Source organism: Triturus cristatus, chromosome 12 (assembly GCF_964204655.1).
Source record: "Triturus cristatus chromosome 12, aTriCri1.1, whole genome shotgun sequence".
Lineage (NCBI taxonomy): Eukaryota > Metazoa > Chordata > Amphibia > Caudata > Salamandridae > Triturus > Triturus cristatus.
This window is the reverse complement of record NC_140595.1, coordinates 52,396,762-52,424,029: the sequence shown is the minus strand read 5'-3', so window position 1 is coordinate 52,424,029 and position 27,268 is coordinate 52,396,762. Positions and strand designations below refer to the sequence as shown.

At 50.7% G+C, this 27,268-nt stretch overlaps 1 protein-coding gene across 1 annotated transcript in view; it reads left to right on the top strand.

Annotated features, from left to right (window-relative positions):
* The window catches only part of GIPC3 (GIPC PDZ domain containing family member 3), a 57,802-nt gene that overhangs the window by 10,352 nt on the left and 20,182 nt on the right, over window positions 1-27,268 (top strand). The window contains exons 2-3 of the mRNA XM_085637511.1: window positions 21,482-21,667; window positions 24,951-25,131. Coding sequence (XP_085493637.1) covers window positions 21,482-21,667; window positions 24,951-25,131 — 367 coding nt within the window. The remainder of the gene's footprint in view (window positions 1-21,481; window positions 21,668-24,950; window positions 25,132-27,268) is intronic.

Here is a 27,268-nt window from a genome sequence, read left to right as displayed (position 1 = left end):
CTAACGCAAGCACCATCCAGCGAATCACCGTCTGCTTTGCCGCCGCCTCCCGCCGGAGCCCGAGCCCAGAGACTGACAAGACCTGGACCTCCAGACCTCTCACCGCCCGATCCACAGTCCCTGCAAAGAAGAGACCCGTGGAGGCACCGAGACCCGTGGAGCCAGCCATCTTGGAACGACTACGACAAGCTGACAAGTGCAACAACCGAGGCTCCCTCCAAGTTGTGCTTTGGGTCCTGAGAAGCCCAACCCTCGAGCAGCATCTGCACCAAAGGTGAGCCCTCCAGCATCTCCACGATCTGCGTGGGGCCCTTCTGCATTTTGCCACTCGACGCGCCTAACCGGTTGCTGGCCCGCTGGCTAGTGGCCATCTTGGCGACGAAATCTACGACAAACACCGCTGGTCTGGTTGCTCCAGACTGGCCCTTGCTCTCCTCCAAAGGAGCAATCCCTCTGACCTTGCTGGTCAGAACCAACAGCTGATTTCCGAATCCTTCTACAATTGCTTTTGCCAAGGCTTGTTTGCTTCGATCAAGTCGCCGACACCGCCGACAGCGAGAGCCTGCGTGGGACAGCTCGTGAGCCGACTCCTGGACGTCGTCGACCTTCAGGGACCACGTGGCTGCGGAGACAAGCTACCCCTCATCACCTGTTTGCACCCGACATCGCCTGGTACCCACCTGGTGCCACGCTGGTCACTGGCTAGTGACTGTGAACACTGTCCCCTCTGCTTACAGGTCTTCAACATCTCCGATCCACTCTTGGATCCACTGCATCTCTTCCCGACCGACCGCCTGCAGCACTTTTGTCTACAGGCCCCACGGAACAGATAGAAGAAACCCGACGCACTTCGAGGCCTATGCACCCGCTTCCTGTGGGTGAGGTAAAGCTGGCACACCTGTGCCCAAGTGTAGTATTACATCTCTAGTGCCTGTGTTCCAAATCTTAAGTTCCTAGGTCATCCGGAAGATTCCTTTTGCAGTAACTTTGTACTTTTTACGCACCCATTGAAACCTATGGGAGCCCGCGTGTGACTATTTGCTCTGCACACGCCACCCGTGGACCTCCTGGTCACTAACTGACGTTAGCTCCTTGTAGGCCCAGCGATTCTAGAGGCCCTAGGCCTTTTCCCTTTTCTGTTCGTGGTACTTATACCACTATTTTAGTATATGGTTCGAGTGGCCACCAGGGCCTATCCATATAAAGTGCAACTTCTGTGTATTCTGTGATAATCTTGTTTGACGATTTGTGCTCCTGTGCTCATAAAGAGACTAGGGGTTACTTTGATAAATAAATACATATATATTTTGAATATATATCTGTGTGGTGTCCTTTCATTGGTATAAAAGGGGGTTGCATTTGGTAAAACAGCTGGCTTAACACGCTTCACGAGTTTAGCCTCAAAGACTGCTTAGCCTACGCTACCACTAGGGCAGCTAGTCCAAAAAGGTTGACTTACAACCACACCATAAGGGTTGCTTGGCATGGTACAAGGTGATCACTTTAACTAGTGAGCATCATATACCAGGCCAACTTCTCACAACAGCTCTGCAGGTCACGGCTGCTTCTCCAGACACAGCTCTGCAGGTCACGGCTGCTTCTCCAGACACAGCTCTGCAGGTCACGGCTGCTTCTCCAGACACAGCTCTGCGGGTCACTGCTGCTTCTCCAGACACAGCTCTGCGGGTCACTGCTGCTTCTCCAGACACAGCTCTGCAGGTCACGACTGCTTCTCCAGACACAGCTCTGCAGGCCACGACTGCTTCTCCAGACACAGCTCTGCGGGTCACTGCTGCTTCTCCAGACACAGCTCTGCGGGTCACTGCTGCTTCTCCAGACACAGCTCTGCAGGTCACGGCTGCTTCTCCAGACACGGCTCTGCAGGTCACGGCTGCTTCTCCAGACACAGCTCTGCAGGCCACGACTGCTTCTCCAGACACAGCTCTGCAGGTCTCTGCTGCTTCTCGAGACACAGCTCTGCGGGTCACTGCTGCTTATCCAGACACAGCTCTGCAGGCCACGGCTGCTTCTCCAAATGCAGCTCTGCGGGTCACTGCTGCTTATCCAGACACAGCTCTGCAGGTTATGGCTGCTTCTTCAGACACAGCTCTGCAGGTCACGGCTACTTCTCCAGACACAGCTCTGCAGGCCACGACTGCTTCTCCAGACACAGCTCTGCAGGCCACGACTGCTTCTCCAGACACAGCTCTGCAGGTCACGACTGCTTCTCCAGACACCGCTCTGCAGGCCACGACTGCTTCTCCAGACACAGCTCTGCAGGTCACGGCTGCTTCTCTAGACACAGCTCTGCAGGTCACGGCTGCTTCTCCAGACACAGCTCTGCAGGTCACGGCTGCTTCTCCAGACACAGCTCTGCAGGTCACGGCTGCTTCTCCAGACACAGCTCTGCAGGCCACGACTGCTTCTCCAGACATAGCTCTGTGGGTCACTGCTGCTTCTCCAGACACAGCTCTGCTGGTCACGACTGCTTCTCCAGACACAGCTCTGCAGACCACGACTGCTTCTCCAGACACAGCTCTGCAGGTCACGGCTGCTTCTCCAGACACAGCTCTGCAGGTCTCTGCTGCTTCTCGAAACACAGCTCTGCGGGTCACTGCTGGTTATCCAGACACAGCTCTGCAGGCCACGGCTGCTTCTCCAAATGCAGCTCTGCGGGTGACTGCTGCTTATCCAGACACAGCTCTGCAGGTTACGGCTGCTTCTCCAGATACAGCTCTGCAGGTCACGGCTACTTCTCCAGACACAGCTCTGCAGGCCACGACTGCTTCTCCAGACACAGCTCTGCAGGTCTCTGCTGCTTCTCCAGACACAGCTCTGCAGGTCTCTGCTGCTTCTCCATACACAGCTCTGCAGGCCACGGATGCTTCTCCAGACACAGCTCTGCAGGCCACGGATGCTTCTCCAGACACAGCTCTGTGGGTCACGGCTGCTTCTCCAGACACAGCTCTGCGGGTCAAGGCTGCTTCTCCAGACACAGCTCTGCGGGTCAAGGCTGCTTCTCCAGAGACAGCTCTGCAGGTCTCTGCTGCTTCTCCAGACACAGCTCTGCAGGTCACTGCTGCTTCTCCAGACACAGCTCTGCAGGTCACGGCTGCTTCTCCAGACACCGCTCTGCAGGTCACTGCTGCTTCTCCAGACACAGCTCTGCGGGTCACTGCTGCTTCTCCAGACACAGCTCTGCAGGTCACGGCTGCTTCTCCAGACACAGCTCTGCAGGCCACGACTGCTTCTCCAGACACAGCTCTGCAGGTCACGGCTGCTTCTCCAGACACAGCTCTGCAGGTCACGGCTGCTTCTCCAGACACAGCTCTGCAGGTCACTGCTGCTTCTCCAGACACAGCTCTGCAGGTCACGGCTGCTTCTCCAGACACAGCTCTGCGGGTCACTGCTGCTTCTCCAGACACAGCTCTGCGGGTCACTGCTGCTTCTCCAGACACAGCTCTGCAGGTCACGACTGCTTCTCCAGACACAGCTCTGCAGGCCACGACTGCTTCTCCAGACACAGCTCTGCGGGTCACTGCTGCTTCTCCAGACACAGCTCTGCGGGTCACTGCTGCTTCTCCAGACACAGCTCTGCAGGTCACGGCTGCTTCTCCAGACACGGCTCTGCAGGTCACGGCTGCTTCTCCAGACACAGCTCTGCAGGCCACGACTGCTTCTCCAGACACAGCTCTGCAGGTCTCTGCTGCTTCTCGAGACACAGCTCTGCGGGTCACTGCTGCTTATCCAGACACAGCTCTGCAGGCCACGGCTGCTTCTCCAAATGCAGCTCTGCGGGTCACTGCTGCTTATCCAGACACAGCTCTGCAGGTTATGGCTGCTTCTTCAGACACAGCTCTGCAGGTCACGGCTACTTCTCCAGACACAGCTCTGCAGGCCACGACTGCTTCTCCAGACACAGCTCTGCAGGCCACGACTGCTTCTCCAGACACAGCTCTGCAGGTCTCTGCTGCTTTTCGAGACACAGCTCTGCGGGTCACTGCTGCTTATCCAAACACAGCTCTGCAGGCCACGGCTGCTTCTCGAAACACAGCTCTGCGGGTCACTGCTGCTTATCCAGACACAGCTCTGCAGGCCACGGCTGCTTCTCCAAATGCAGCTCTGCGGGTCACTGCTGCTTATCCAGACACAGCTCTGCAGGTCACGGCTGCTTCTCCAGACACAGCTCTGCAGGTCTCTGCTGCTTCTCGAGACACAGCTCTGCGGGTCACTGCTGGTTATCCAGACACAGCTCTGCAGGTTACGGCTGCTTCTCCAGACACAGCTCTGCAGGTCACGGCTACTTCTCCAGACACAGCTCTGCAGGCCACGACTGCTTCTCCAGACACAGCTCTGCAGGCCACGACTGCTTCTCCAGACACAGCTCTGCAGGCCACGACTGCTTCTCCAGACACAGCTCTGCAGGCCACAACTGCTTCTCCAGACACAGCTCTGCAGGTCACGGCTGCTTCTCCAGACACAGCTCTGCAGGTCTCTGCTGCTTCTCCAGACACAGCTCTGCAGGTCACTGCTGCTTCTCCAGACACAGCTCTGCAGGTCACTGCTGCTTCTCCAGACACAGCTCTGCAGGCCACGGATGCTTCTCCAGACACAGCTCTGCGGGTCACGGCTGCTTCTCCAGACACAGCTCTGCGGGTCAAGGCTGCTTCTCCAGACACAGCTCTGCGGGTCAAGGCTGCTTCTCCAGACACAGCTCTGCAGGTCACGGCTGCTTCTCCAGACACAGTTCTGCAGGCCACGACTGCTTCTACAGACACAGCTCTGCAGGCCACGGCTGCTTCTCCAGACACAGCTCTGCAGGTCACGGCTGCTTCTCCAGACACAGCTCTGCAGGTCTCTGCTGCTTCTCGAGACACAGCTCTGCGGGTCACTGCTGCTTCTCCAGACACATCTCTGCAGGCCACGGCTGCTTCTCCAAACACAGCTCTGCGGGTCACTGCTGCTTCTCCAGACACAGCTCTGCAGGTCACGGCTGCTTCTCTAGACACAGCTCTGCAGGTCACGGCTGCTTCTCCAGACACAGCTCTGCAGGTCTCTGCAGCTTCTCGAGACACAGCTCTGCGGGTCACTGCTGCTTCTCCAGACACAGCTCAGCGGGTCACTGCTGCTTCTCCAGACACAGCTCTGCAGGCCACGGCTGCTTCTCCAGACACAGCTCTGCAGGCCACGACTGCTTCTCCAGACACAGCTCTGCAGGCCACGACTGCTTCTCCAGACACAGCTCTGCAGGCCACAACTGCTTCTCCAGACACAGCTCTGCAGGTCACGGCTGCTTCTCCAGACACAGCTCTGCAGGTCTCTGCTGCTTCTCCAGACACAGCTCTGCAGGTCACTGCTGCTTCTCCAGACACAGCTCTGCAGGTCACTGCTGCTTCTCCAGACACAGCTCTGCAGGCCACGGATGCTTCTCCAGACACAGCTCTGCGGGTCACGGCTGCTTCTCCAGACACAGCTCTGCGGGTCAAGGCTGCTTCTCCAGACACAGCTCTGCGGGTCAAGGCTGCTTCTCCAGACACAGCTCTGCAGGTCACGGCTGCTTCTCCAGACACAGTTCTGCAGGCCACGACTGCTTCTACAGACACAGCTCTGCAGGCCACGGCTGCTTCTCCAGACACAGCTCTGCAGGCCACGGCTGCTTCTCCAGACACAGCTCTGCAGGTCTCTGCTGCTTCTCGAGACACAGCTCTGCGGGTCACTGCTGCTTCTCCAGACACATCTCTGCAGGCCACGGCTGCTTCTCCAAACACAGCTCTGCGGGTCACTGCTGCTTCTCCAGACACAGCTCTGCAGGTCACGGCTGCTTCTCCAGACACAGCTCTGCAGGTCACGGCTGCTTCTCCAGACACAGCTCTGCAGGTCTCTGCAGCTTCTCGAGACACAGCTCTGCGGGTCACTGCTGCTTCTCCAGACACAGCTCAGCGGGTCACTGCTGCTTCTCCAGACACAGCTCTGCAGGCCACGGCTGCTTCTCCAGACACATCTCTGCAGGTCACGGCTGCTTCTCCAGACACATCTCTGCAGGTCACGGCTGCTTATCCAGACACAACTCTGCAGGTCACGGCTGCTTATTTAGACACATCTCTGCAGGTCACGGCTGCTTCTCCAAACACAGCTCTGCGGGTCACTGCTGCTTCTCCAGACACAGTTCTGCGGGTCACTGCTGCTTCTCCAGACACAGTTCTGCGGGTCACTGCTGCTTCTCCAGACACAGTTCTGCGGGTCACTGCTGCTTCTCCAGACACAGTTCTGCGGGTCACTGCTGCTTCTCCAGACACAGCTCTGCGGGTCACTGCTGCTTCTCCAGACACAGCTCTGCGGGTCACTGCTGCTTCTCCAGACACAGCTCTGCGGGTCACTGCTGCTTCTCCAGTCCAGGCACAGCTCTGCAGGCCACTGCTGCTTCTGCAGACACAGCTCTGAAGGTCACTGCTGCTTCTCCAGATACAGCTCTTCAGGCCACCGCTGCCTTTCCAGACACAGCTCTGCAGGCCACTGGTGCTTCCTGCTTTTTTAGGTCGAGCCTGGGCAGCGCATGTGCTGCTCTGCGAGGCATGCTGTATTCGATTATAGACTTGAAGCTCCGCCCATATTTTTCATTGGCTTGTGTCATTGTCCTATGTAAATGCTGGCTTCTGATTCTTTAATTGGCTTGCTAGTCCCTCCTGAGTACCGCCTTGTCTTCATTTGTAACCTCCCATGAGGACTGACCCTTTTACTTCTGTAGTTACATGGTACGTAGTATTTAGTCTGTAAGCACTATTTTATTTAATGAGTTTCTCCTACTGCAGGCACGACATGCGTTCCTGCAAAATTCAGAGGGCCATACGTGCTTTCACTTTTCAAGCAGCCCGGGACAATGGCAGCCGCTTCTTTGAAGTGAAATAAGTCTCGCATTTGCAAGAGCTTGAGCTATTGACATTATAAATGACAATGCAGATAAATAAAAGGCATTGTCATTTGCGATGCCAATAGCTTAAACTCTGGCAAATACCAGACCTTTTGCATTGCAAATGCTTGTTCCTGCTTATTTCTGACCAGGTCCAGCTTCTCAGTGCAAAGTTCAACAGGCAGCTGTGCAGCTCCTCTGCATAGACAGCTTGTCCGCCGCCAGCTACTGCACCCATAAGCATACAGCTCACCTAACCAAAAATCTCTCTCTCTCTCTCTCTCTCTCTCTCTCTTTCTTTCTCGCTCTCTTTCTCTCTCTCTCTTCTCTCTTCTCTCCCTCCTCCCCCCACCCCCCAGCTCATAAGGAGGTGAACTGATTTTATAGCCACATCCGCAGTGGTCCAGGCCACTGCTACACCCCCAACACAGAGATTACCGGGCTGTGGCTCCTCCTCTCATGTGGTGCTCACGTGTTGTGTGCTGTCTCGTGACTTCTAAGAACTCTCATAAAGTGTATCACTTTTACCCAGGTCATCAATACTAGGCTATCAACATATAAAGGATGATTATCTTAGCCAATATGATTATAATGGCAGCCTTCTGGTTGCCAAGAAGTGCGTGTAGGTGAAATCCGTCTTCAGGATCACCTCATTTACACCATTTACTGAACACACTATGAGTTCTCAACTCCAGTACTTGTGCGTTCCTCGGACTTCTCTGTTCCAGAGGGACATAGAAATAAATAAAGGACAACTTCACTCTAGCGCCACCCACACCGACATAGCCATTGTTTTCTGGGCCCTAGTGCCAGGGAGGAAATGGTCCGCCTGGGCACCGTTTGAACTGTAAAATATACCAATAATCAGGGTTCAGTGGGCCCCTCGGGCCTCTGGGTCCCGGTGCTACTGTACCTACTGCACCAGTGAAAGCTACGCCCTTGCCATGCACAGTCTGTCAGAAATGGAGGGGGGAGTGTTACTGATGTGCCCCCATATGAAATATAGCAATAATCAGGGTTTAGTAGGCTCCACTGGGTCCGGGTGCCACTGCACCTGCTGCACCAATGGAAGCTACGCCCCTGGCCATGCACCATCTGTCAGCAATGGAACTGACGTGCCTCCATAACCTGTACCGGAGGACCATTTGTCATGAAACATGCGCATGCAGTTAGTAACCCCATGACTGGCACCCTGTCACCTTGTTTACAGCTCTTATTGCCAAAAGGATTGAAGTAAACCTGCCATTGTTTACTTCCGGTTAACTGAGCCCTGCCCCATTGCATCCAATAAGACGTAAGCCGAACTCACAGCACTTTCTGTGCTCTGATGCCCCATACCCAGTGGTCAAAGTGGGCGGGATCAGTACGAACGGTCTGCCTCTACTTCTTTAATTCAATTGAGTCCGTTCCCCTACTTTTTAGGTCTTGCTGAGCCAGCGCGCATGCGCTGTTCTCAAGACTTTTAGTAAGGGGGTTTGAGAAAATGCTGCCATGAGCCCAGAGCTTGAGTGCATGTGCGAGGGCGCGTGCATTACAGCGTCATCTGGCTTTCAACCCTTACACGCGCAGCAGCTTTCCCTTTTGCCGCCGCGCGTGCACCACTCGCGCTTCTCCCCCTCCCTCACCACATATCGCGGCCAATGCATGTTTTTATTACTTCTCCGGTGCGCACCGTCCTCTCATTCCCTTGGCAGTTCAGTCACACTAAACCTGCAGTCATTTAGCCCCTGATGTGACGCCAGAGACACTCCCTCCCTGTGCAAATCGCTGGAGAACTTCAGCCAATAGTCACAGGCACGCCACATTCGCTGCCGGCCATGGTCCTGTTGCTGTCCCTGTGCGCGCTGGGGGCCGAGGGCTTCATTTTCCCACAGCAGCCCACGTGAGCACCTCCCCCACCTCACCCCACCCTTTGCCAGTCTCACTGGATGCCAGTGCCATTATTGGCACCACAGTCATCCCCATCACTGCCAGCAGCGTCGCCGCCAGCGCTGCAATCATCGCTCTCACTGCTCTTGCTGCCAAAAGCGTCACTGCCCGTAACGCTGTCCTGCGATCTTTCTCAGCAGAACTGCTGCCACCGCTACTACAACGCTGTCAGGAGTCACTGCCAGTACCGCTGTCCTTACTGTCCACCATTCCAGTCTCCCTCAGCAGTGCGACTGCCACCTGCACCAGTATGCACGCACCCCTGCTATTACTACCCCTGCCAAAAACGTCACTGCCTTTACAACTGCCCTAATGCTCTCTCTCAGAAGTACCACTGCCGGCAGTGCCCGGTTCCCTTCTTTTTAAATGCCAGTGGGCTGGGTCCGTGTCAGACGCACATCAGAATGAAGAGGTATGCGAATAGATGGCTACCTCTAAACAACCAGTAGGCCTGGCACGGTGTCGCTCGCTTGCCCGGCTTTCTTAAAAGACCTCTGCCGAGGGTGGGCACGTACAGGATACACACACCACGGCTCATATGAAATTGTGCACTGATGCAATAACTCTATTTCCAACATTCAATTCAATTCAAGCATTGGCATAGCCAATAGGTCTCGCCTTTGGGACCTTGTAAGTGTTTAGCCATGCAACAGTTGGTGTTGTTGCACCAAGGCTATTGTGCTGCATAACTAAATACTTATAAGGCCCCAAAGGCGAGACCTATTGGCTATGCCAATGCTTGTTTATTTTTAAACATGCGTCCCAGGACTGCGGAAATAGTCAAGGCCTACAGATAAGGGTCAGAGTTCGTGGCCATTCGGGGACAGGCGGTTGGGCAGAGAAGGAAAAGGACTCTGTTTTTTTCCTTCTTGCCCTAAGATGACAAGGACAGTGTCCACTTCTGCTCTGCCGCTGGCAGCTGCCCCCCCTCTCTTTCTTTCTCTTATTCCCTCTCGTTCTGTCTAGCGCCTACTCATTTACTGAAAACCGTGACTTCAAGCAGCGGTACTCACATTCTATGTCTTCCTTTCATTTATTTGTTCCCCAGTGAAATGGATCCAAAAAAGAAAAACACTTTTGCTACAAATGTCTTTTTCTGACATTTCTTTATTCTAAAGCACAGCCTCTGGGATAAAAGGTTCAAAATATGAAAAATAAATAACTAAATAAAGCAAGATAGAGTGGTTGCAAAGTGGCTAGATTGGTTTTATTCACACCCAAACACGTTAGCGTCACTATACAGAGTTTGCCAGTGATGCGCTGCATTTGTTTTCTCGTCTTTCTTTGAACAGCATTGTTTTCCCGGGGCGGGGAAATGCACCAGTCCTGGAGGTATTGCAATACCTGATTGATGGGTGGATTGGAAAACTGAGGGGCAGATTTACAAGAAACTGACGCATCTGTAGTGATGCGTCAGTTTCCATACGCCTCCATGCAAAACCCTTGCGCCACCATAGATGCGCCGTATTTACAATACGGTGCACCATCCCTCAAGGACTGACAGATGCGTCAGAAATTCTGACGCATCTGTTGCCACAAAAGTCACGCATTGCTGGAGTCATGTCGCAAGCACGACCCAACTCCAGCAATGCACGGAGAGGCCTATTCCCAATACACTGCTCCAAGCAGGTGTACGGTTTTGACGCAGTGGCGTCCTAGAAGTGGCTTAGTGAAGTCTTGTAGATTTCACTGCGTCACTTCTACGAGGCTTTTTTGTATGGGAATGCCCACCCTGCATACATTATACCGGATGCAGGTATATTGTGACGCAGGGATTTACAATGTGAAGCATCTCCCTAGAATCGTCATGTTGTAAATGGTCCTCAACGTGGCACTTTATTTATGCTGCCGCTGCGTCACAAAACGTGACGCAACGGTGACGCAAAAGTGTCGCAAGGGGCTTGTAAATCTGCCCCAAAATGTGTACCGCGGCTCTGTGTTCACGGGTGTGGTCTTTTTAAACCATACTGCTTACGTTTTGTAAGGATGTAAGCAATGGACATTGAAATGGGTCCCTTCCGGGCCCCTTAACTTTTCAGGCAAAAGCACTCACTGATTTCTGAATAGTGAGTGTAAAAGAGTTAAGTAACCATGTTGTTCCTGCTTACATTTCACATGCTTTACTTAATCTTGCATTCCCTATGAGTGTTTGCTTTTTCCAGGATGTTGTTACTATTTTTTTTTTTTTAGGCAGCATATTACTCCTGCCTGGTGCATAATTTGAATTGACTCACATCCAGGGATTTATAGCAGGGAAAATTTGGGTTGTAGTTGAAGGCAGTGCGAGTTTCTCTTACTGGGGCAGGATGGTGTACAGTGGGGGAGAGTATGTGCCACTATGGTCAGAGCTGCCGGATTTGCAACTGGGGAACTAGGTTCAGCCCTCATGACCAGTCCACTCTCCTGAAGGCGCACATTCCCATGCTAGACCCTAGAAGGCCCCGCAAGACCTTAGAAGCCCTGGTGTCATAGCACTAGCAGGTGGACCTTAGCGGTGGCAAGTGTGGGTTAACCTTGAAAGCCTGTCTACCCCAGTCCATATTGAAGTTCTCCTCCAGTCTTGCTGGCAGGCCTATGAAGCAGCACACCCTAGAGCAACAGTGACTCTGTCACTGAGGTCACAGGACCCTTGCGAAGGGCCTGCTCTAGGGCAGTGCCACTGGTGTGACCACACCTGCTTCTGAATTTGACTGGGGGTGTCGTGTTTGTAAGTATATTACTGTTTTAAAAGTGCTTGCTGCCTTCTTCCTGGCTACCAGAAATTTTCAGCAACAATAAAAATGTCATGATAATTCCAGCTATTCATGTTCTTCCTAGAGAGAGATCAGAGTTTTCTCTATTGGAAGTTTTGACTCATGGAAAGGTTGCGCAGAGGGTTAATGTGCCTGCTGCAAAGAACATGTACCATGCAGATCACAAGGTGCACATAATGTAAATAGGTCAGTGGGTTACTGCTTTTGTCAGAGACATCCTTATCGTGTAGTTCTGCTCTGCAGAATTGAGCTTTCTGGACATGAAAGCGATCGGGTGGAGGTGACTGGTTTCCTCGTTCCTCTGAGAAAGTACCGCTCCCACCGCCACTTCTGAAGCATCCGCTTCCACGATGAAGGGTATCTCTGGACGGGCATGGGCCAACACAGGGGCAGACGTAAAGGCTCGTTTGAGCTGCTCAAAAGCCCCTTGGGCGTCAGAAGACCAGAAAAAGGGAACCTTTTTTCGAGTGAGTCTGGTGAGAGGCGTTACCTTATCCGAGAAGTTAGAGATAAATCTTCTATAGAAGTTGGCGAAACCCAGGAAACTCTGGATTTCCTTCACATTCCGAGGCTGTGGCCAGTCGAGGATCGCTTTAACTTTCCTTTCCGCCATAACCTGACCCGATGGGGTGAGCATTACGCCCAAGAACTCCACAGTGGTCACGTGGAACTCACATTTGGATATTTTGCAGTAGAGTTGGTGGTCCTGAAGTGCCTGTAATACTTTTCCCACATGGTCTCGGTGTTCTTCTTCGGTAGCTGAATACACCAGAATGTCGTCGATGTAGACAACAACAAATCGATCCAAGAATGGTCGCAGAACGTCGTTCAGGAAAAACTGAAACGCGGCTGGGGCATTACACAGCCCGAAGGGCATGACCAAGTACTCGAATAGCCCATACCGCGTCTTAAAGGCCGTATTCCATTCATCGCCTTCTCTCATGCGAACCAGATGATACGCCCCTCATAGGTCCAATTTGGTATTTACCACCGCTGTCTTCACTTGTTCTAGTAGAACTGGAATCAAGGGCAACGGGTATTGGTTTTTGACAGTGATGGCATTCAAGGCTCTATAATCAATGCAACATCGCAAAATCCCCGTTAGCCTTGGGTATAAAAAAAAGGGGGGATACCGCTGGTGATCTGGAAGGACGGATAAACCCCAATTGTAAGTATTTGTCCAGATATTCCCGGAGATGGAGGTTTTCGGGAGTGGTGAGGGCATAGATTCTACCGCACGGAATCTCAGGGCCCGGAACCAAATCGATCCGGCAGTCGTAGTCCCGGTGTGAGGGGAGTTCTTCCGCCTTACTGTCACTGAACACTTCCGCGTGTTTCGTGTAGCACTCCGGCAGCGTCACATCCTTTTCTGCCGCTGTGGCCACATGAAAACCAGTGGCTAACGTCTTTGAGGGTCGTGTGGTGGACCGGTTGCACCTGTTCTGACAGAAGCGGGACTGCAAGGTGAACGTCTGGTTGGACCACTGTATGGTAGGTTCGTGTTTCTGCAGCCAGGGGAGACCAAGGATCACTCCATAGTGCGGGGCATGAATCACTTGGAAGGACAACAGCTCGTGGTGATACCCTCCATAGACAATTTCGTATTCTCTGGTAACGTAACTGATAGGGCCTGACTCTAATTCTTTGCCGTCCACGGCATATACTTTTTCAGGAGTTGTTTTCTGGATGAGATGCAGCTGTAGTCGTTGGGCTTCTTTGTAATCAATAAAACACCCAGTGGCGCCAGAATCGACCATGGCCTTTGTATGCTTTATTAGGTTTTCCACCTGGATGTCTAACTCAATGTAGAAATGTTTTATCTCTACTATGTCATGGCTGTTAATGGAAGGGATCAGATACTTGCTTGATGGCTCCCCTTCTTGTGCCTTCAAGCTTTGATGTTTTCCGTGTCCTTGTCGGTAGTGACTGCGGCCATTTGTCCCGGTCGGGAGCGTCCATACCTAGGTCGCACTGGACAATCGCGTAGGAAGTGCCCCTTCTTGCCGCAATAGAGACAGAGGCCTTGCTTCCTTCTCTGGTCCTTCTCGCTCAGGGTGAGAGACGCTCGAACGGCTCCGATTTCCATAGGTTCGGGTCTGCTACCCGAAGAGTCCGTGGAAGGACCACGATCATGTTGTAACGGAGTTCTATCCTTTCGCCTGTGGTCTCCTTTCCGTTCTTTGAGGCGATGGTCCAGTCGTAAGGTCAACTCAATGAGAGCGGAGCACGTGGAGGGTTGCGGGTCGATCTGGGCAAGGACGTCTTTCAGCTCATCCTTCAGTCCCTGATAGAAAAGGGCAGCTTGTTTGGATTCAGGCCAGTCGGTCTCTGCCACCAACCGCCGAAAGTGATTTAGGTATGTAATCAAATCGGTACTTCCCTGGCGAAGTTCCAATAAGTCTCTGTCCGCAGCGAAGGACTCGGTCCTTCTGTCAAAGGTTTTCTCAAATTCAGTTCTGAACGCGTCCCAGTCGTACAGCAAAGGGTCATCTCTTCTTACCAGTGGCACTGCCCACTGCGCCGCTTCTCCGGCCAGATAGGATATCACGAAGGCCACTCTCGCGTGATTTGTGGCGAATAACCGGGGTTTACAGTTAAAGTGAAGTAGGGCCTGGGTTATGAATACTTGCACCTTTCTGTTGTCCCCATAAAACCGTTCAGGAGAGGCCAACGGAATTTGTGTGGGCATCTCAACTACTACAGGAACTGGGGTATGGCGTGAGGGACCCCCTGCATCAAAGGGATTTCTTTGCATCCTCTCTACTCTGTCTTGGAGAGCGGCGTTCTCAGTACGTGAGGCCGTAAGCTCGGCCTGCACAAAAGCCAAAGCGGCCATGACATCCTCCAGGGTGGCCATTCTGACACCAGCACAACCGGGAAGAAACGAACTCGTGGGCCGGTTATTCTGTCACGTTCCGCGTTCCTGGTCTCCTCGGAGCTGTGCTGATGCTGAATGGGGTCCACCTCTTGACCTCCCCAAGTCCGGAATATAAAATAGCGCGGACTAGTGAAGTGGTCAAGCGAGGGAAGGAAAGGGTAGGGACTGCGGGGAAAGAGATCTGCAAAGAGAAAGCACACAATCAATATATATGTAGTGATACCAATTCTCGTGGGCATACAGTGGTTATCTGAGGGATACTCTATAGGGTTCCGCCCCACCCATACCTGAAAAGAAAAGAGAACAAACAGGACAGTTGTGGCGGGGTTGTTCACGGTGTGCTTTCCCTCCTGTTAAACGAAGTAATGATACTTGTCTACTCTCTGCGAGAATTATTGTCTTTCCTCAACAGGGGAGTTAGTCAAGCAAATAGTGGCGTGAGCGGGGTTTGTCTCCTACGTAAAGCGTACCAAAGCCCCAATCTCATCTATACCCCGACATGTCAGAAACAAACAATACAGGGAAGCAATGTCTCCCGTGAGGGAGTCTTACTGCCGGTGGGTGTGGTGTTTCTCTCCCAGTGGGCCCTCCAGCAGCTGAACGGACTGAAGAGGCTGGCTTGGTAACTGGGCGAAAAGATGGTAATCTTTGGCGTTCCTCTGCACGAGACGTGGCAACCGTCTCTCCAACAGAGGAACAAATTATGCACCCAACGACCGACGCTTTAGCGCTCCTCTGCACGAGGCTCCTCCTTGGAGTCTCCCCAACAGAGGAGCGAACAGGGAAAGCACCAACTCCGGGTTGGAAAATGGCACAAGAAGCTTTAGCGCTCCTCTGCACGAGACGTGGCAACAGTCTCTCCAACAGAGGAGCGAACAAGGAACACACCAACTCCGGGTTGGAAAATGGCACAAGAAGCTTTAGCGCTCCTCTGCACGAGACGTGGCAACAGTCTCTCCAACAGAGGAGCGAACAAGGGAAGCACCAACTCCGGGTTGGAAAATGGCACACGAAGCTTTAGCGCTCCTCTGCACGAGACGTGGCAACAGTCTCTCCAACAGAGGAGCGAACAAGGAAAACACCAACTCCAGGTTGGAAATGGCACCCAAGTATACTTTAGCGCTCCTCTGCACGAGACGTAGCAACAGTCTCTCCAACAGAGGAGCGAACCAGAAAGACACCGACTCGGGGTCGGGAACGGCTCTACCAGAATTACTCACAGCTTGGAAGCGGGAGTCTCAGAAGCTGGCCGTCGGGTCTGAACGTCACACGGAACGCCGGGACTGCTTACAGCAATGGAATAACCAGCGCCTGTCAGTACTTCCGGGCTCACGGATAAAGGTTTGGCGCACGCATGCGCGTTACGTGAAATGCGCCTCGCGCTGTGCCTCATGGGAAACGTAGTCTTTTCCCGGATATTATCGGGATAGGGACAGTCAGTGTTTACCGGGTGCTCGGCCTGACAACCCCCTTGCCCCTTTCCCCCACCACATTATCTTCAAAAGTTTATTCCCTTTTTTCGAATGTACAAGGTGTTAGCTATAGTCGTTAAAAAATATATATATATTTGTACTAACACCAAACAGTGGTTAATACTTATGGTTAAGAGGCTCTTTACACTGTATACGCAGTTTTTGGTTTGCCTATAACTTTGGCCCCATTTGTGAAATGTGCACAAAACTTTTCCAAAAATAGAAAAATCCTTTAAAATTTTATGTTTATCTGTCAGGGAGGGGAGGGGGAGAAGGGTTGGTAAACGTAAAGATAAGTGGAGTCCCAAAATAATACTTTCTATTAAAGGTCAAGACTGATTTTTGACCCGTCCACTACATTAAAACTTGGACAGTAGTATCTTAAACTGAGCCTAAAGGTAAGTCTGTGTCAAACTTAAACCATTTGTTTGGTTTGGTGTACATCCGTGAAAATTAACATACTTTTAAGTTCCAAAAGTGTTTTTGAATGAAAACTACGCCTTGGCTCGTTGTGGGCCCTTCTATCTCTCCTGTCGTCCATTGCGCTCTTTGTGACCTGCTTTGGCAGTTCACGAACAGAGGAACTCGAATGGCTAAAATCCAGTGTAAATTTATTCCTGGGCCCAGCCTTGAGGGTCAGAGATTCCTAAGGGAGCCCAGACGGACTGCCCCCCCCCCACCACCACCAGCTGGGGGATGTTTGTTATTTTTTTATTCTAAAATAGCCTTAGGTGGGAATTGTGGTGACACGGGGACGGGTTCTGGAACTTATAGGAGTGATTGAGGCCATCACAGAAACCCAGGGCTGATCACACTTAGACTCCTGTTAATAATAGTCTTATACTGCATTTGAAGTGCAGCTCTGAAGTTCATACCTTATTTTTGCCTTAGAAACTTTGCTTATTGTATAACGGCAGACTAGGGCGACACTAATCGCAGACCGATCACCTGAAGGATTTGCAACATGTTCAATTTTTCTGTGTTTATCGTTGGCTCCTGGCCAGGCAGATACGTCCTACCTCTATGTCTGCCATCCAAACTTCCACCACCCCTTCTACTCCTGAGGGAGGCACCATACCAGAGGGAATATGCAAAGTTTATGCGGCTCCGTGCCAGCCATTCACCAGCTTTTGCATCTGGAGCAACATCTGGGAGGCGATTCAGAACCGGGCAGGTGACCTAATGCAGGAAGCATGACTTGCCGATTACCCAGGTAATGAGCCGTGTAGACACATCGCGTGATTACCCATCACCGTGGCCACCAGTTCCCAAGCATGCGGCACTAATATGAGCAAATTGATGAACATTGAATCATCTGCTGGAAAAGAAAGCAACTGCTGGAGTCAACCAAGCAGTGGTGATGGGACCTAACTTGTTCTAGAGAGGCAAGAGCATATCGCAGTTCGATGCCCATCAAGGAAGTTCCAAGTCAAACTCTGTGCCATCTGGGCTATCATTGGACAGTGCCTCGCGCACCCATTCCGATGGCGGAAGCAAGGAACCAGCCAGCCACTGGTGCCCGCAGCCAAAAAGGAAGGAAGAGGACCACCCGTAAACACAGACAGGTAGACATGCCTGTGTCACTTAGCTTCCATCCACATCACCCAAATAGTAGTAAAGCTAACACGCTTGTTGGTGCATCCATGGTTTGTGCAAACTCACCCATCACCATGAAGTGGATTGATCACCAGCACACTCATCACAAGTGTGCAGACGTGCAAGCACGAGGCACCGGTGGAGATTACTTAATTTCATGACTTTGACTTGGAAAGAGTTTGCTGCTGATTCCGGCTTCTGCGGCAAGTTCATCTTTTCCTTGCTTTGTGTGACGCTTGCACACGTGGTCCCAAGAAATATGAAGAGGTATCGGACACCAATGTAGTTCAACACCCACTGGAAGAAGTGTGGGTACCTGCCCCTCTGAAGGGGTGTGCAGTAGTGTAACCATAGGCATGTGAAGGCCATTATACAACCTTTTCACTAGTCATGGGCACGCTTGGCCATGCTATGTCATGTGTGTTCTTATAATACTGAACAATGCAGACTGACTACAGCATGAGCTCTTTAACTTGTTCTTAGCTGCAGGTGTGAGTTGCCACACTGACGTCATCATCAGATTCGCCATTGGAAGCTGGGCTTTTATCATAACCTAGGGCAGTGTGATGCGATTAGACGCGTGCCAATGAGGCTGTGGCCAGAAAGCAATCATTAAGAGAATACAGGTTGCCCTCATGTTGCCCTGGCATGTCAGTGCATCTTGTTTCATGAGTGGGTCCAGGTGACTTGCCGGAGCAGGACACCACGAGCTTTGAAAGTATTTTTAATCCTCTTGTGCCTTGGGTATTACAATCTGCACATGTGTGCAGTCTATAGCCCCAACAATGGGTTAGCCCACAGGCAGATGGTTGTCGTCTGAAATGGCGCAAAACATAACAATGTGTTAAACACTCAAAGCCCAACCACCCAAGAGCGTTGAGATTTCCACTAGGACCAGGCAAATTTAAATTACACCGACATAATTTGCACAAAATTCCGGAAATGAGGCCATTGCGCTATATGCATAATTACGCCTCTGTTCATGGCAGATTCATGGCGCAGGTGTGCACGAACAATGCGAACAACCAGAATTCTAGTGGCTTTGCTCGCAGCCGTTGTGCTTTTTCCACAATTTGTTTAGCCCAAAATGCGTGCTCGCATCACAAATTGACACATGGACGAATATTATGCGGAAAATACAGTTTTAATGACGGATTAGCATTTTGTGTAATTACGCATAATGTCACATATTTTTCCTGGGCTTTCACATTATTACTTAAAGCAAATTGTGTGAATTTCGCATACCCCTAAGTTCCACCCTTGAAAGGGATGGTTTCGGAATGCCAAAGAACAAGTCCCAAATTCAAATTTTAGAATTTGTCGGCAAGGGGTGGCCATAGGGCCCGGCACACATTCTGGATTCCCAGAGGTAACTGGTGTTTATCGTTGGAGTCCAGTGGTACCTTGAAGCCAGGCTATCTCTGGAAACAGAAGGGCTTGAGGCATGGGTCTAGTGGTTTTTGAATCGGGTCAACATGTCTCTAACAATGAGGAATAACCCCAAGCTCTACTGTGAAAGTGAAAACACTTGTGTTCGTCTCAGGCTATAAAAGGGCTGACAGGGCTTCCCACAAAGTCGAGGAATTGTACAAGTTGGGTCAGAGTGCTGCAGAAGACAGATGGCCACGGCATGTAGATTTTGCCCCTGCTCCACAGTGTCATTTTCAGGCCACCTGTAGGGAAATCATTGAATTTTATTATACATTTTCTGCTAACTCAAGCCTGCATGATGCCAAACAATATTGATTTAAACTTAAATTTCAGAAATTGGGTCAAACTGCTGAAATATGTCTTGCAAAATCCTAAAGATGACACTAGATGCAGAAAGGATGAGTGGAAAAGGTAGATAGTGTGGTGGGGATAAACATAAATAAACAGAGGAGACATAAAGAGAGAAAGATCACTTTTCCAGGGGTTCCTTGGAAAGTGGGGGCAAGGAGTAATTACCATCTTTGCCCTTGCCCCCAAATGTCTCCTATATAAGTCAGGCGGGGTTGGGAGTGAGATGGCTTAGGAGAAGTATTTGTGGTTCTACCAGTCATGTAAGGTGTTCCTTGTACAGATGGTACTAAGTACAGCCGTGTGTGTGTCTGTAGCACAGTATAGCAAGGATGCAGTAGCATTGTCCGATGATCATGTGTTCCTGCACCAGCATGACACAGTATTGTGTGTCTAAGGATGCATCACTGTGTGCTCTTGGGCATCTGACCTGCATGGCCAGGGAGTGCAGGAGGTCAGGAGTCTTCTGCACAGTTGGATAAACCAGGGGCTCCATTACTGGGGCTGTGTGCAGTGCTCTAGATAAAAACTGTGCTGTATTTTCAGATACTGGTGATGTTTCAGGTAGGGTTGACCTTGTGTTCTACTTTTAAAGTTTGCGGAAACACCGGGGTACACCGTGAGTTGACCCGAAGTTACTGTACTGGAATTTGATATAGTCGCAGATAAGGATGGGGCCCAATGTCAGAGTCATGAGGTTCCAGTGCAGGGAGCACAGCCGGTACTCCTAGTAGTACTGGGGTCCTACTACAGGGATTGCAAGGTGCTGCCTGTAAGCATCGGGTGCATTCAGAGACAGTTACCCTTAGGGTTGCAGCACTGAGTTTCTGAAGGTGTGGATTGGGGTGCGTTGTCGGATACACCTGCAGATAAGGATCATGTGCATTCGGGGTGCTAGAGAGCCCGGCCGCAAGATGGCCGCTAACCTGTGAGGCTCTGTTGAAGTTAATAATCTGACATTTATCTGCATATTCAGGAGGCATTAAGGCATTAAGGCCTCCTGTGCTACAGGCAAACCTTGGGGTGCATTGGAGAAACTCCTGGGGTCGCAGTCAAGGATTGCAGGACTCACTGCAGCTAAGGTTTGTGTGCATGGAAAATGGTAAAAGGCAGTGCTGGGGTCCAAAGGCCCCTCACACCTCTGCACCCAGTGTTACTGCACCTGCTGCAGTTTTGATAAATAAGGTGCATTGGCAGATACCCCGTGGATTCTAGCACTGAGTTTGCAGTGAATGCTGTGGCCCATTGTCAGATGCCCCAGTATTTCCTTCCTGTCCTGGGTTGCAACGGGTGCAGCTGGCAGGAGTGGGCACATTGCTGCATACGGTTGTGTCTCCACTAATGGGTATCTGAGGGCACTGCTGATAGGACTGCAGCAAATTGTCAGGTACCCACCAAGGTTTGAGTATTATTACAGGGGATGCTGCAGTTTGGACAAGGTGCATTGTCAGATGCACTGAGATTTCATTGGTTGCTGTGGGTGGTTAGTGCAGTGTCAGGTACTCGAAGTCCAGTACTAGACTGCAGAGGGTGCTGTTGGTAGGATTTAGTGCACTATTGCATATTCTGGTACTTCCACGTAGTACCTCTTTGCACTGAGTGCTGCTGGTAGGTCTGGGTGCTTTTCCTGCTATACCTGTGGTTCTAGCACCTTGTTTTCAGGGGGTGCTGTTGGTTAGTAGTTAGTGCCTCTCAGATACTTTTGGGGTTCCATCACTGGATTGCAGGGGGTGCTCCTGGAAGGCTTGTGGTGCTTACCAGCTTCCCCAGTGTTCCTGGCATTGGATTGCAGAAACTGGTGCAGGTAGTGGTTGGCATATGGGACCTAACATTTTTCCTTTTAGCTCCCCCAGTCTTCATGGGGCACCCATTCATGAATATCTGTGAGGTGTGGCAGTCCCAGGACCCCCTCGCCACTTTCTGTGGGGGAGCATACTTGGTGTTATGCCACTGATTGCTATACACTGTCTGATACTCCTGTGGATATGTTGTGTTGTGTTATGTTAACAGAGATTTGTAAAGCGCTGTATTCCTTCTAATCCTGAGGTTGCAGAGGGAGCGGCAGGGCAGTGGTGAGATGTGTCGGGGTGCTGGCACAAGATGTTAGCAGATGGTTGGCACCAGTGCGATGTCCACCTGAACCAAGCCTGTCTCTTCCCTCTCACAGATCCTGTTCTGCACCCTGAATACTCACAAGGTGGACATGCAGAAGCTGTTGGGTGGCCAGATCGGGCTGGAGGACTTCATCTTCGCCCACGTCCGAGGGGAGACCAAGGAGGTGGAAATTACCAAGACCGAGGACGCGCTGGGGCTGACCATCACGGACAATGGGGCAGGGTACGCCTTCATCAAGGTAGATACATGTGGAGGCCTCACAGAAGATGTTCATGGCCTCACTACCGGCCTCTGTCCTAGTTCTGGCACTACAGTCAGGTCCTGCCGGTTGTCCAGGCGCACCAACCTCTAGTGCTGCGAGGAGACGTCCTTCTAAGTGGGTGATGTCGGAGGGTAGGATGGTTGGCCCTTCTCTTTTCTCTTTAGTATCTCACTATCAGGTTCCATAATTCTAGGTTCCTCTATCAGATTTACAGTTCTTAGTTTGTACAACAAGTCAGTGCCAGGGCCCTGCCAGCTGCACCACCCATCGCCCCTGCCAACACTGCCAATGACAGTACCAGCACAACTACTAACCATCGGACAGTTCAGACTATTCCAAGTCCCCAATGTTAAAATAATGATGTGAGTGGCAGGTATTATTCATTTTTAATATATATTGACTTAATAAACAAGGTTGTTGCGCTCATCTCTAAAAATTGGACAGACAGCACCACCATGTGGTGGGCTGTCACTAGAGCTGGTGCTGACAGTTAAGTGCCGGTGCTGAGCACTGAAAACCACCAGCTCAAACTAAGCACTGCTCTGTGCCCACCTACAGCGCTTGTATTGTGGGCAGCATAGGTATCTCTTCACCTTTTCTAAAGTTTTAGACCATCCCCATGATCTGGAAGTCCAGGGTGTCTCTAGCCACTGGGAGCAGAACATGTCCCTTCCCTATCGTCCTCCTACCAGCTCAGAGGGCTCCTAGGGCCAGGTGTACAAAAGTATTTTGCGTTTGCAAATTCTGTAGCTCCTAAAACCACAGAATTTTCAATCACAAAATGGCTTTTTTTGCTATGAACTAAACCCAGTGCAAGTCACAATTAGGAAGGGGGTGAAAGTGGCTTCTTCACCTATTTGCAGATAAGGATGACATGTTTCTATGAAACATTGAAAAGTTACAGATTCCTCAAAGATGGTGTAACCCGATTCAGAAAGGAGATAACGTTGGGCAGGTTTCCCTTTGGAAATCGCGTCAAGTGACCTCGGCGGGAGAAATCAGTGGTCCAGGGAACCACTGCCTGCTCTGCTGATACATTCCTATGCATTTCCAAATGGGATGTATATATTTTAAAGCAGCCACTGCTCCACATCCATTACTTACAGTTCTGTCCTGTAGAGGACCACATGCATTGCCTTAGATCCCATCATGTGGAGGGTTACATCCATTGCCCCTCCTTTCTGTCCTGTTGAGGGTCAGATCAATCACCTTACATTCCTGTTCTGTGTAGGACTACATTCATTCCATTACATTCCTCCCTTGCAGTTGGTCGTATCCATTCCCTTGCATCCCTGTTCTGTGGAAGGCTACATCCATTCCCTTATATTCCTGCTTATGGAGGCCTCTGCTTCAAAGACAAGACAGGGAGACCGAATGATCAGCACTTTGAAGTCATTTATGTAAAGCCTGGGACAGCAGGAGACCCCACAGGACCAGTTTATTTTAAAGTAGGTGGAGAAAGGGATATACCGATGGGGCTGCGGTCAACTCCCCTGCCTGTATAGCTAGACTCAGTCGGGCTCCGCCACCCCACAAATGGAGCTGCTGCACACCAGGAGGTGAGGGGTTGTAACTGGAGAAGCCATGCCCCCGCTTGCCTTTTTAGGTCTCGCCTGACCCAGCGCATGCGCTGGTCTGGCGAGACTTATTGAGAGGGCTCCAAAAAGTGTACCAGGCCAGCCTAGAGCTACAGTGCATGTGTGCGGGCCGCTTTGATGTTTGATCGCGATCAGTTTCACTTTCGCGGCCGCAGGGCCGCTTTGCATAGCCAATAGGTCTCGCTTTTGGGACCTTATAAGTATTTTGTTATGCAACTGTTGCATAGCTAAACACTTATAAGGTCCCAAAGGCGAGACCTATTGGCTATGCCAATTCTTGTTTAGATTGTTTGCTATAATTTCTATTTTCCATCAAGTTTACCCAAACTGTGCTAGGCCTTCTTAGGAGATGGTTAGGTTTTACGGCTGGGCGGTGTTTAAGGAGCTGAAAACCTTTCTCAGGAGCCCGCTGCCAGGGTTGCAATTTACGGAGGTTGGTACCTTAATCTTGATTCCAACTCATGCCTCTTTCTTCCACCTCCTACACTTCCTGTCTCTTTATCTCGCAAATACCGAGGCTGCCTAGCCTTGATTCCACCTCACGCCTCTTTCTTCAACCTCTACACTTCCTGTCTCTTGATCTCATGAACCCCAAGGCTGACTAATCTTGATTCCACCTCATGCCTCTTCCTTCCACCGCCCTACAATTCCTGTCTTAAACCAATAAATACAGAGGCTGCCTGGTCTTCTATCTCATGCCTCTTTCTTCCTTCACCCTGCACTTCCTGTCTCATGAACTCCGAGGCTGCCTGATCTTGATTCCACCTCATGCCTATTTCTTCTGCCATCCTATATTTTCTATCTCTTGCTCTCCCTCTTTGATCAGGGTGGTATGACGCGAAATGCAGTCTCTTTTCAGGTTTTCGCATATGTTTGGTAGCCCCAGGTGGGAGTTCATGTCTGAGCTTCAAGCATTGTTTCCATAACATCTTGCTCTTCTTTGGCCACTGTTGCAGGAGAGTCTGTGGTCCTTTGGATGTTCTAGCTCTGTCTGTGCTTGTCTTTGTCTTCACCTCATCTAACTCCACCTCGTCCAGGACACTGCGATGATGGATGGTATCGAGAGGCCTTTGTGGCTCATCCTTGTTCAAGACCTGCCTTTTTGAGCATCTTATTCTCTTGCTCCTTGGTGATGGATACTGAATTTAACATTCGACTTAGGAAATTCCTAGGTAACTCTCTCGTTACCTGCCAACTTTGTTTCAGTGTCTTTTGTTCTCTCTTTTTCTGAGGGCTCTGGCATAATGCATACATGCCAATAGACGGGATTCAGACTGGATTCTCCGAGCACGCCAGAACTCAGCGTTGAGGTCGTGGTTTCAACATATGTTCTTTATTAGACATCCATTAATCCATTTGCACTCGCCAACATGTGTTTCGTCTATTGCTGGCAATTTTGCAGCAGACTTCATCAGGGCTAGTCTTCTGGTAATGTGTGCAAATAATTACAAAAAGAAGTAGGATTTTCCTTGAGTGTTGTATCTTATGCAGCACCACTATAGTGTGGGAAGTCCGAGGTGCTTGAAGTTATAATACCATTCTGTCTAAGGGAGAGTGCTCCCGTGTAAGCGAGTTGCGGCGTTCGCACGAGCTAGTACTTTGAGGATTACAAGTATCTCTATGTTCAGTGACTCCTCTTGTTTCACCTCCTTCCCCACCAGAGAATAAAGGAAGGGAGCATCATTGACCATCTCTCAACCGTGAGCGTGGGCGACAACATTGAGGCCATTAATGACCAGACCATCGTAGGCTGCCGGCACTACGAGGTGGCCAGGATGTTGAGAGAACTGCCCAAGTCGGAAACCTTCACCCTGCGCTTGGTGCAACCCAAGAGGGCCTTTGGTGAGTCATAAATGATGTGTGTGTATATATTGAAACTTATATATAGGCAAACTAACCCATGAAGCAATGAAGTGATGCTCACCCTAAATACGATTACGACCAGTGCACAATGTTCTACAAAACGTAGACCGGCTACTTATGCAGTGACAGGAACCTCTCATCATTGTGTGGCTCTGACACCTGCATAAACTGGTATTGTTATTAGAAGCAACATGCAAAGTGCTTACTAGCCTTCAGCCAATGGGGCGACTACTGATTCCTGGTCTCTGAGCAATATACAGCATTTACTAGTTCCAACCTTATTTGTGACTTCACCGGCAAGGTGCTATTAGTAGTCAGCCACCAGCCTTAGTAGTCAAATCAAAATACCACACTGCAGTGGCTGTGTTCCAAAAGATTGGCCAATAGGGTGCTGTTTCACCTTCATGAATGAAAAAAAGATGGCCGCCTCCCTCTTCTGATAATAACCTTGGCTTTTAAAATGAATGGGGGGCAGCAGGGGAAGACTGCTGACCAGTGGAGCAGCTGTGTAAATGTTAGGTTGCTGGATTGCATATGTTATTTTATGTTATCAGGAATTTGTATTAAGGCGCAACAGCCAGTAGCGTAGCATCGTGGTACTCTACCTGTCTGGAGTAATATCACGGACGTCCTGGTGTTTTTGGTCCATGCACAATGGAGCTGTATCATTAGCTCGCCAGGTTTCGGCTATGATTGACCAGCCATGGAAACACCATGCACTTAATGGTTACTTTTGTTTATAGATCTTGTGTTGATGAAAAAGTATTTTTGGTATTTTCTCGATTGATTCTGTTCAAGAGCTAGTTGTCTGGTGAATAAGGGTCACTTTTTGCATAATTAGCAACATTCTGTTCTTCCGTCCCGTTATAGTCATGGGCGATGGTGGGGCAATGTGTCTATTGACTTACTTGTATTGTTGGTGGAAGAGAAGGTCTCTTGATTTTTCTCGGTGTCCTGATGGGTAGGAGATGGGCTTGATTTTCATTTTGGATACGTCTGGTTCATTTTGGATATGTCTTAATGCTTCATGATGGATGGATGGGCTATTGGCTGGATTATCTGTGAGTCATAGGCCTGGCCCATGTCATTGCGGCTGCTGATAATCAACCAATATGAGGGTATTTTTTGGGTGATAGTTTCCTTTTTTCTATGCCGGGTGGGAAGGTCGATGGCATGGTTCACAGCAGATATGACTTCAGTCTTTGATGGGGCGAAAAATTGGCAGGGATGGTGTTTATATTACAAAGGTTTTTTATCGGGATTCTATCCTGCCCTCACAGGATGTCTAGTGGCTTCCATCTGTTCGTATTCTTGGAATGTTGACCTTGAGGTCAGAGAGAATTAAGGAGGACTCTTTGGTATTTTGCACAATTTGTGGAGTGTGCTTGTGTGTTTGCTGCATGGTTTGTGGACGAGTGGGTGGTAGGTTTTGTAACTGGATTGTGGGAAAGGCGAAGTTTCTTAGAGGGCTGTGTGAAACGGGTGGGGGTCTGCGTGATGTGGTGTATTGGCTCTGGGTCTTTTCTCGTTACAGAGAGATGGGGTGGGTGAGAATGTGACGTGGAAGGAGCAGTTGTCAGGGGCTGAGGAGGAGTGTGTGGTCAGCATCAGGTAGAGTGATTGACAGAGTGGATGCGTGGGTGGGAGGTAAATGATTACCTATATGAGAGAGTGAGCATAAGTAATAAGGAAATTGATGAGGCCCCCAGCAGAATGTGGTGTGGAGACCCATAGACCCTCATATCTCGCAGCTATTCAAAGGCCTTGGGGCCCCCTGGAGGGCGAGACCTCCTAGCGTCACAGGGTCTACAAGGGTCTGCGTTACGCTTCTGCTATCACCACTCTCATCGCCCCTTAATATTACTGCCCCTCCTCCCCACATTACACGATCCCATGACTATGAATTGGAGAACCCACACCCCATCTCCAGAGCTCTATCCTCTCCCGCTGTGGAGGCTCGACCCTGTCTCCGCACCGCACGTCTTGATTCTCTATCCAGCTCTATTTGTCCCGGACCTCCATGTGTTGCACCACCACAGCTGCACCATGTACCATGAGATGATACAGGGAAAACAGACCCTGCACCTTGCCACACGCATTCATTTGTCCAACCATC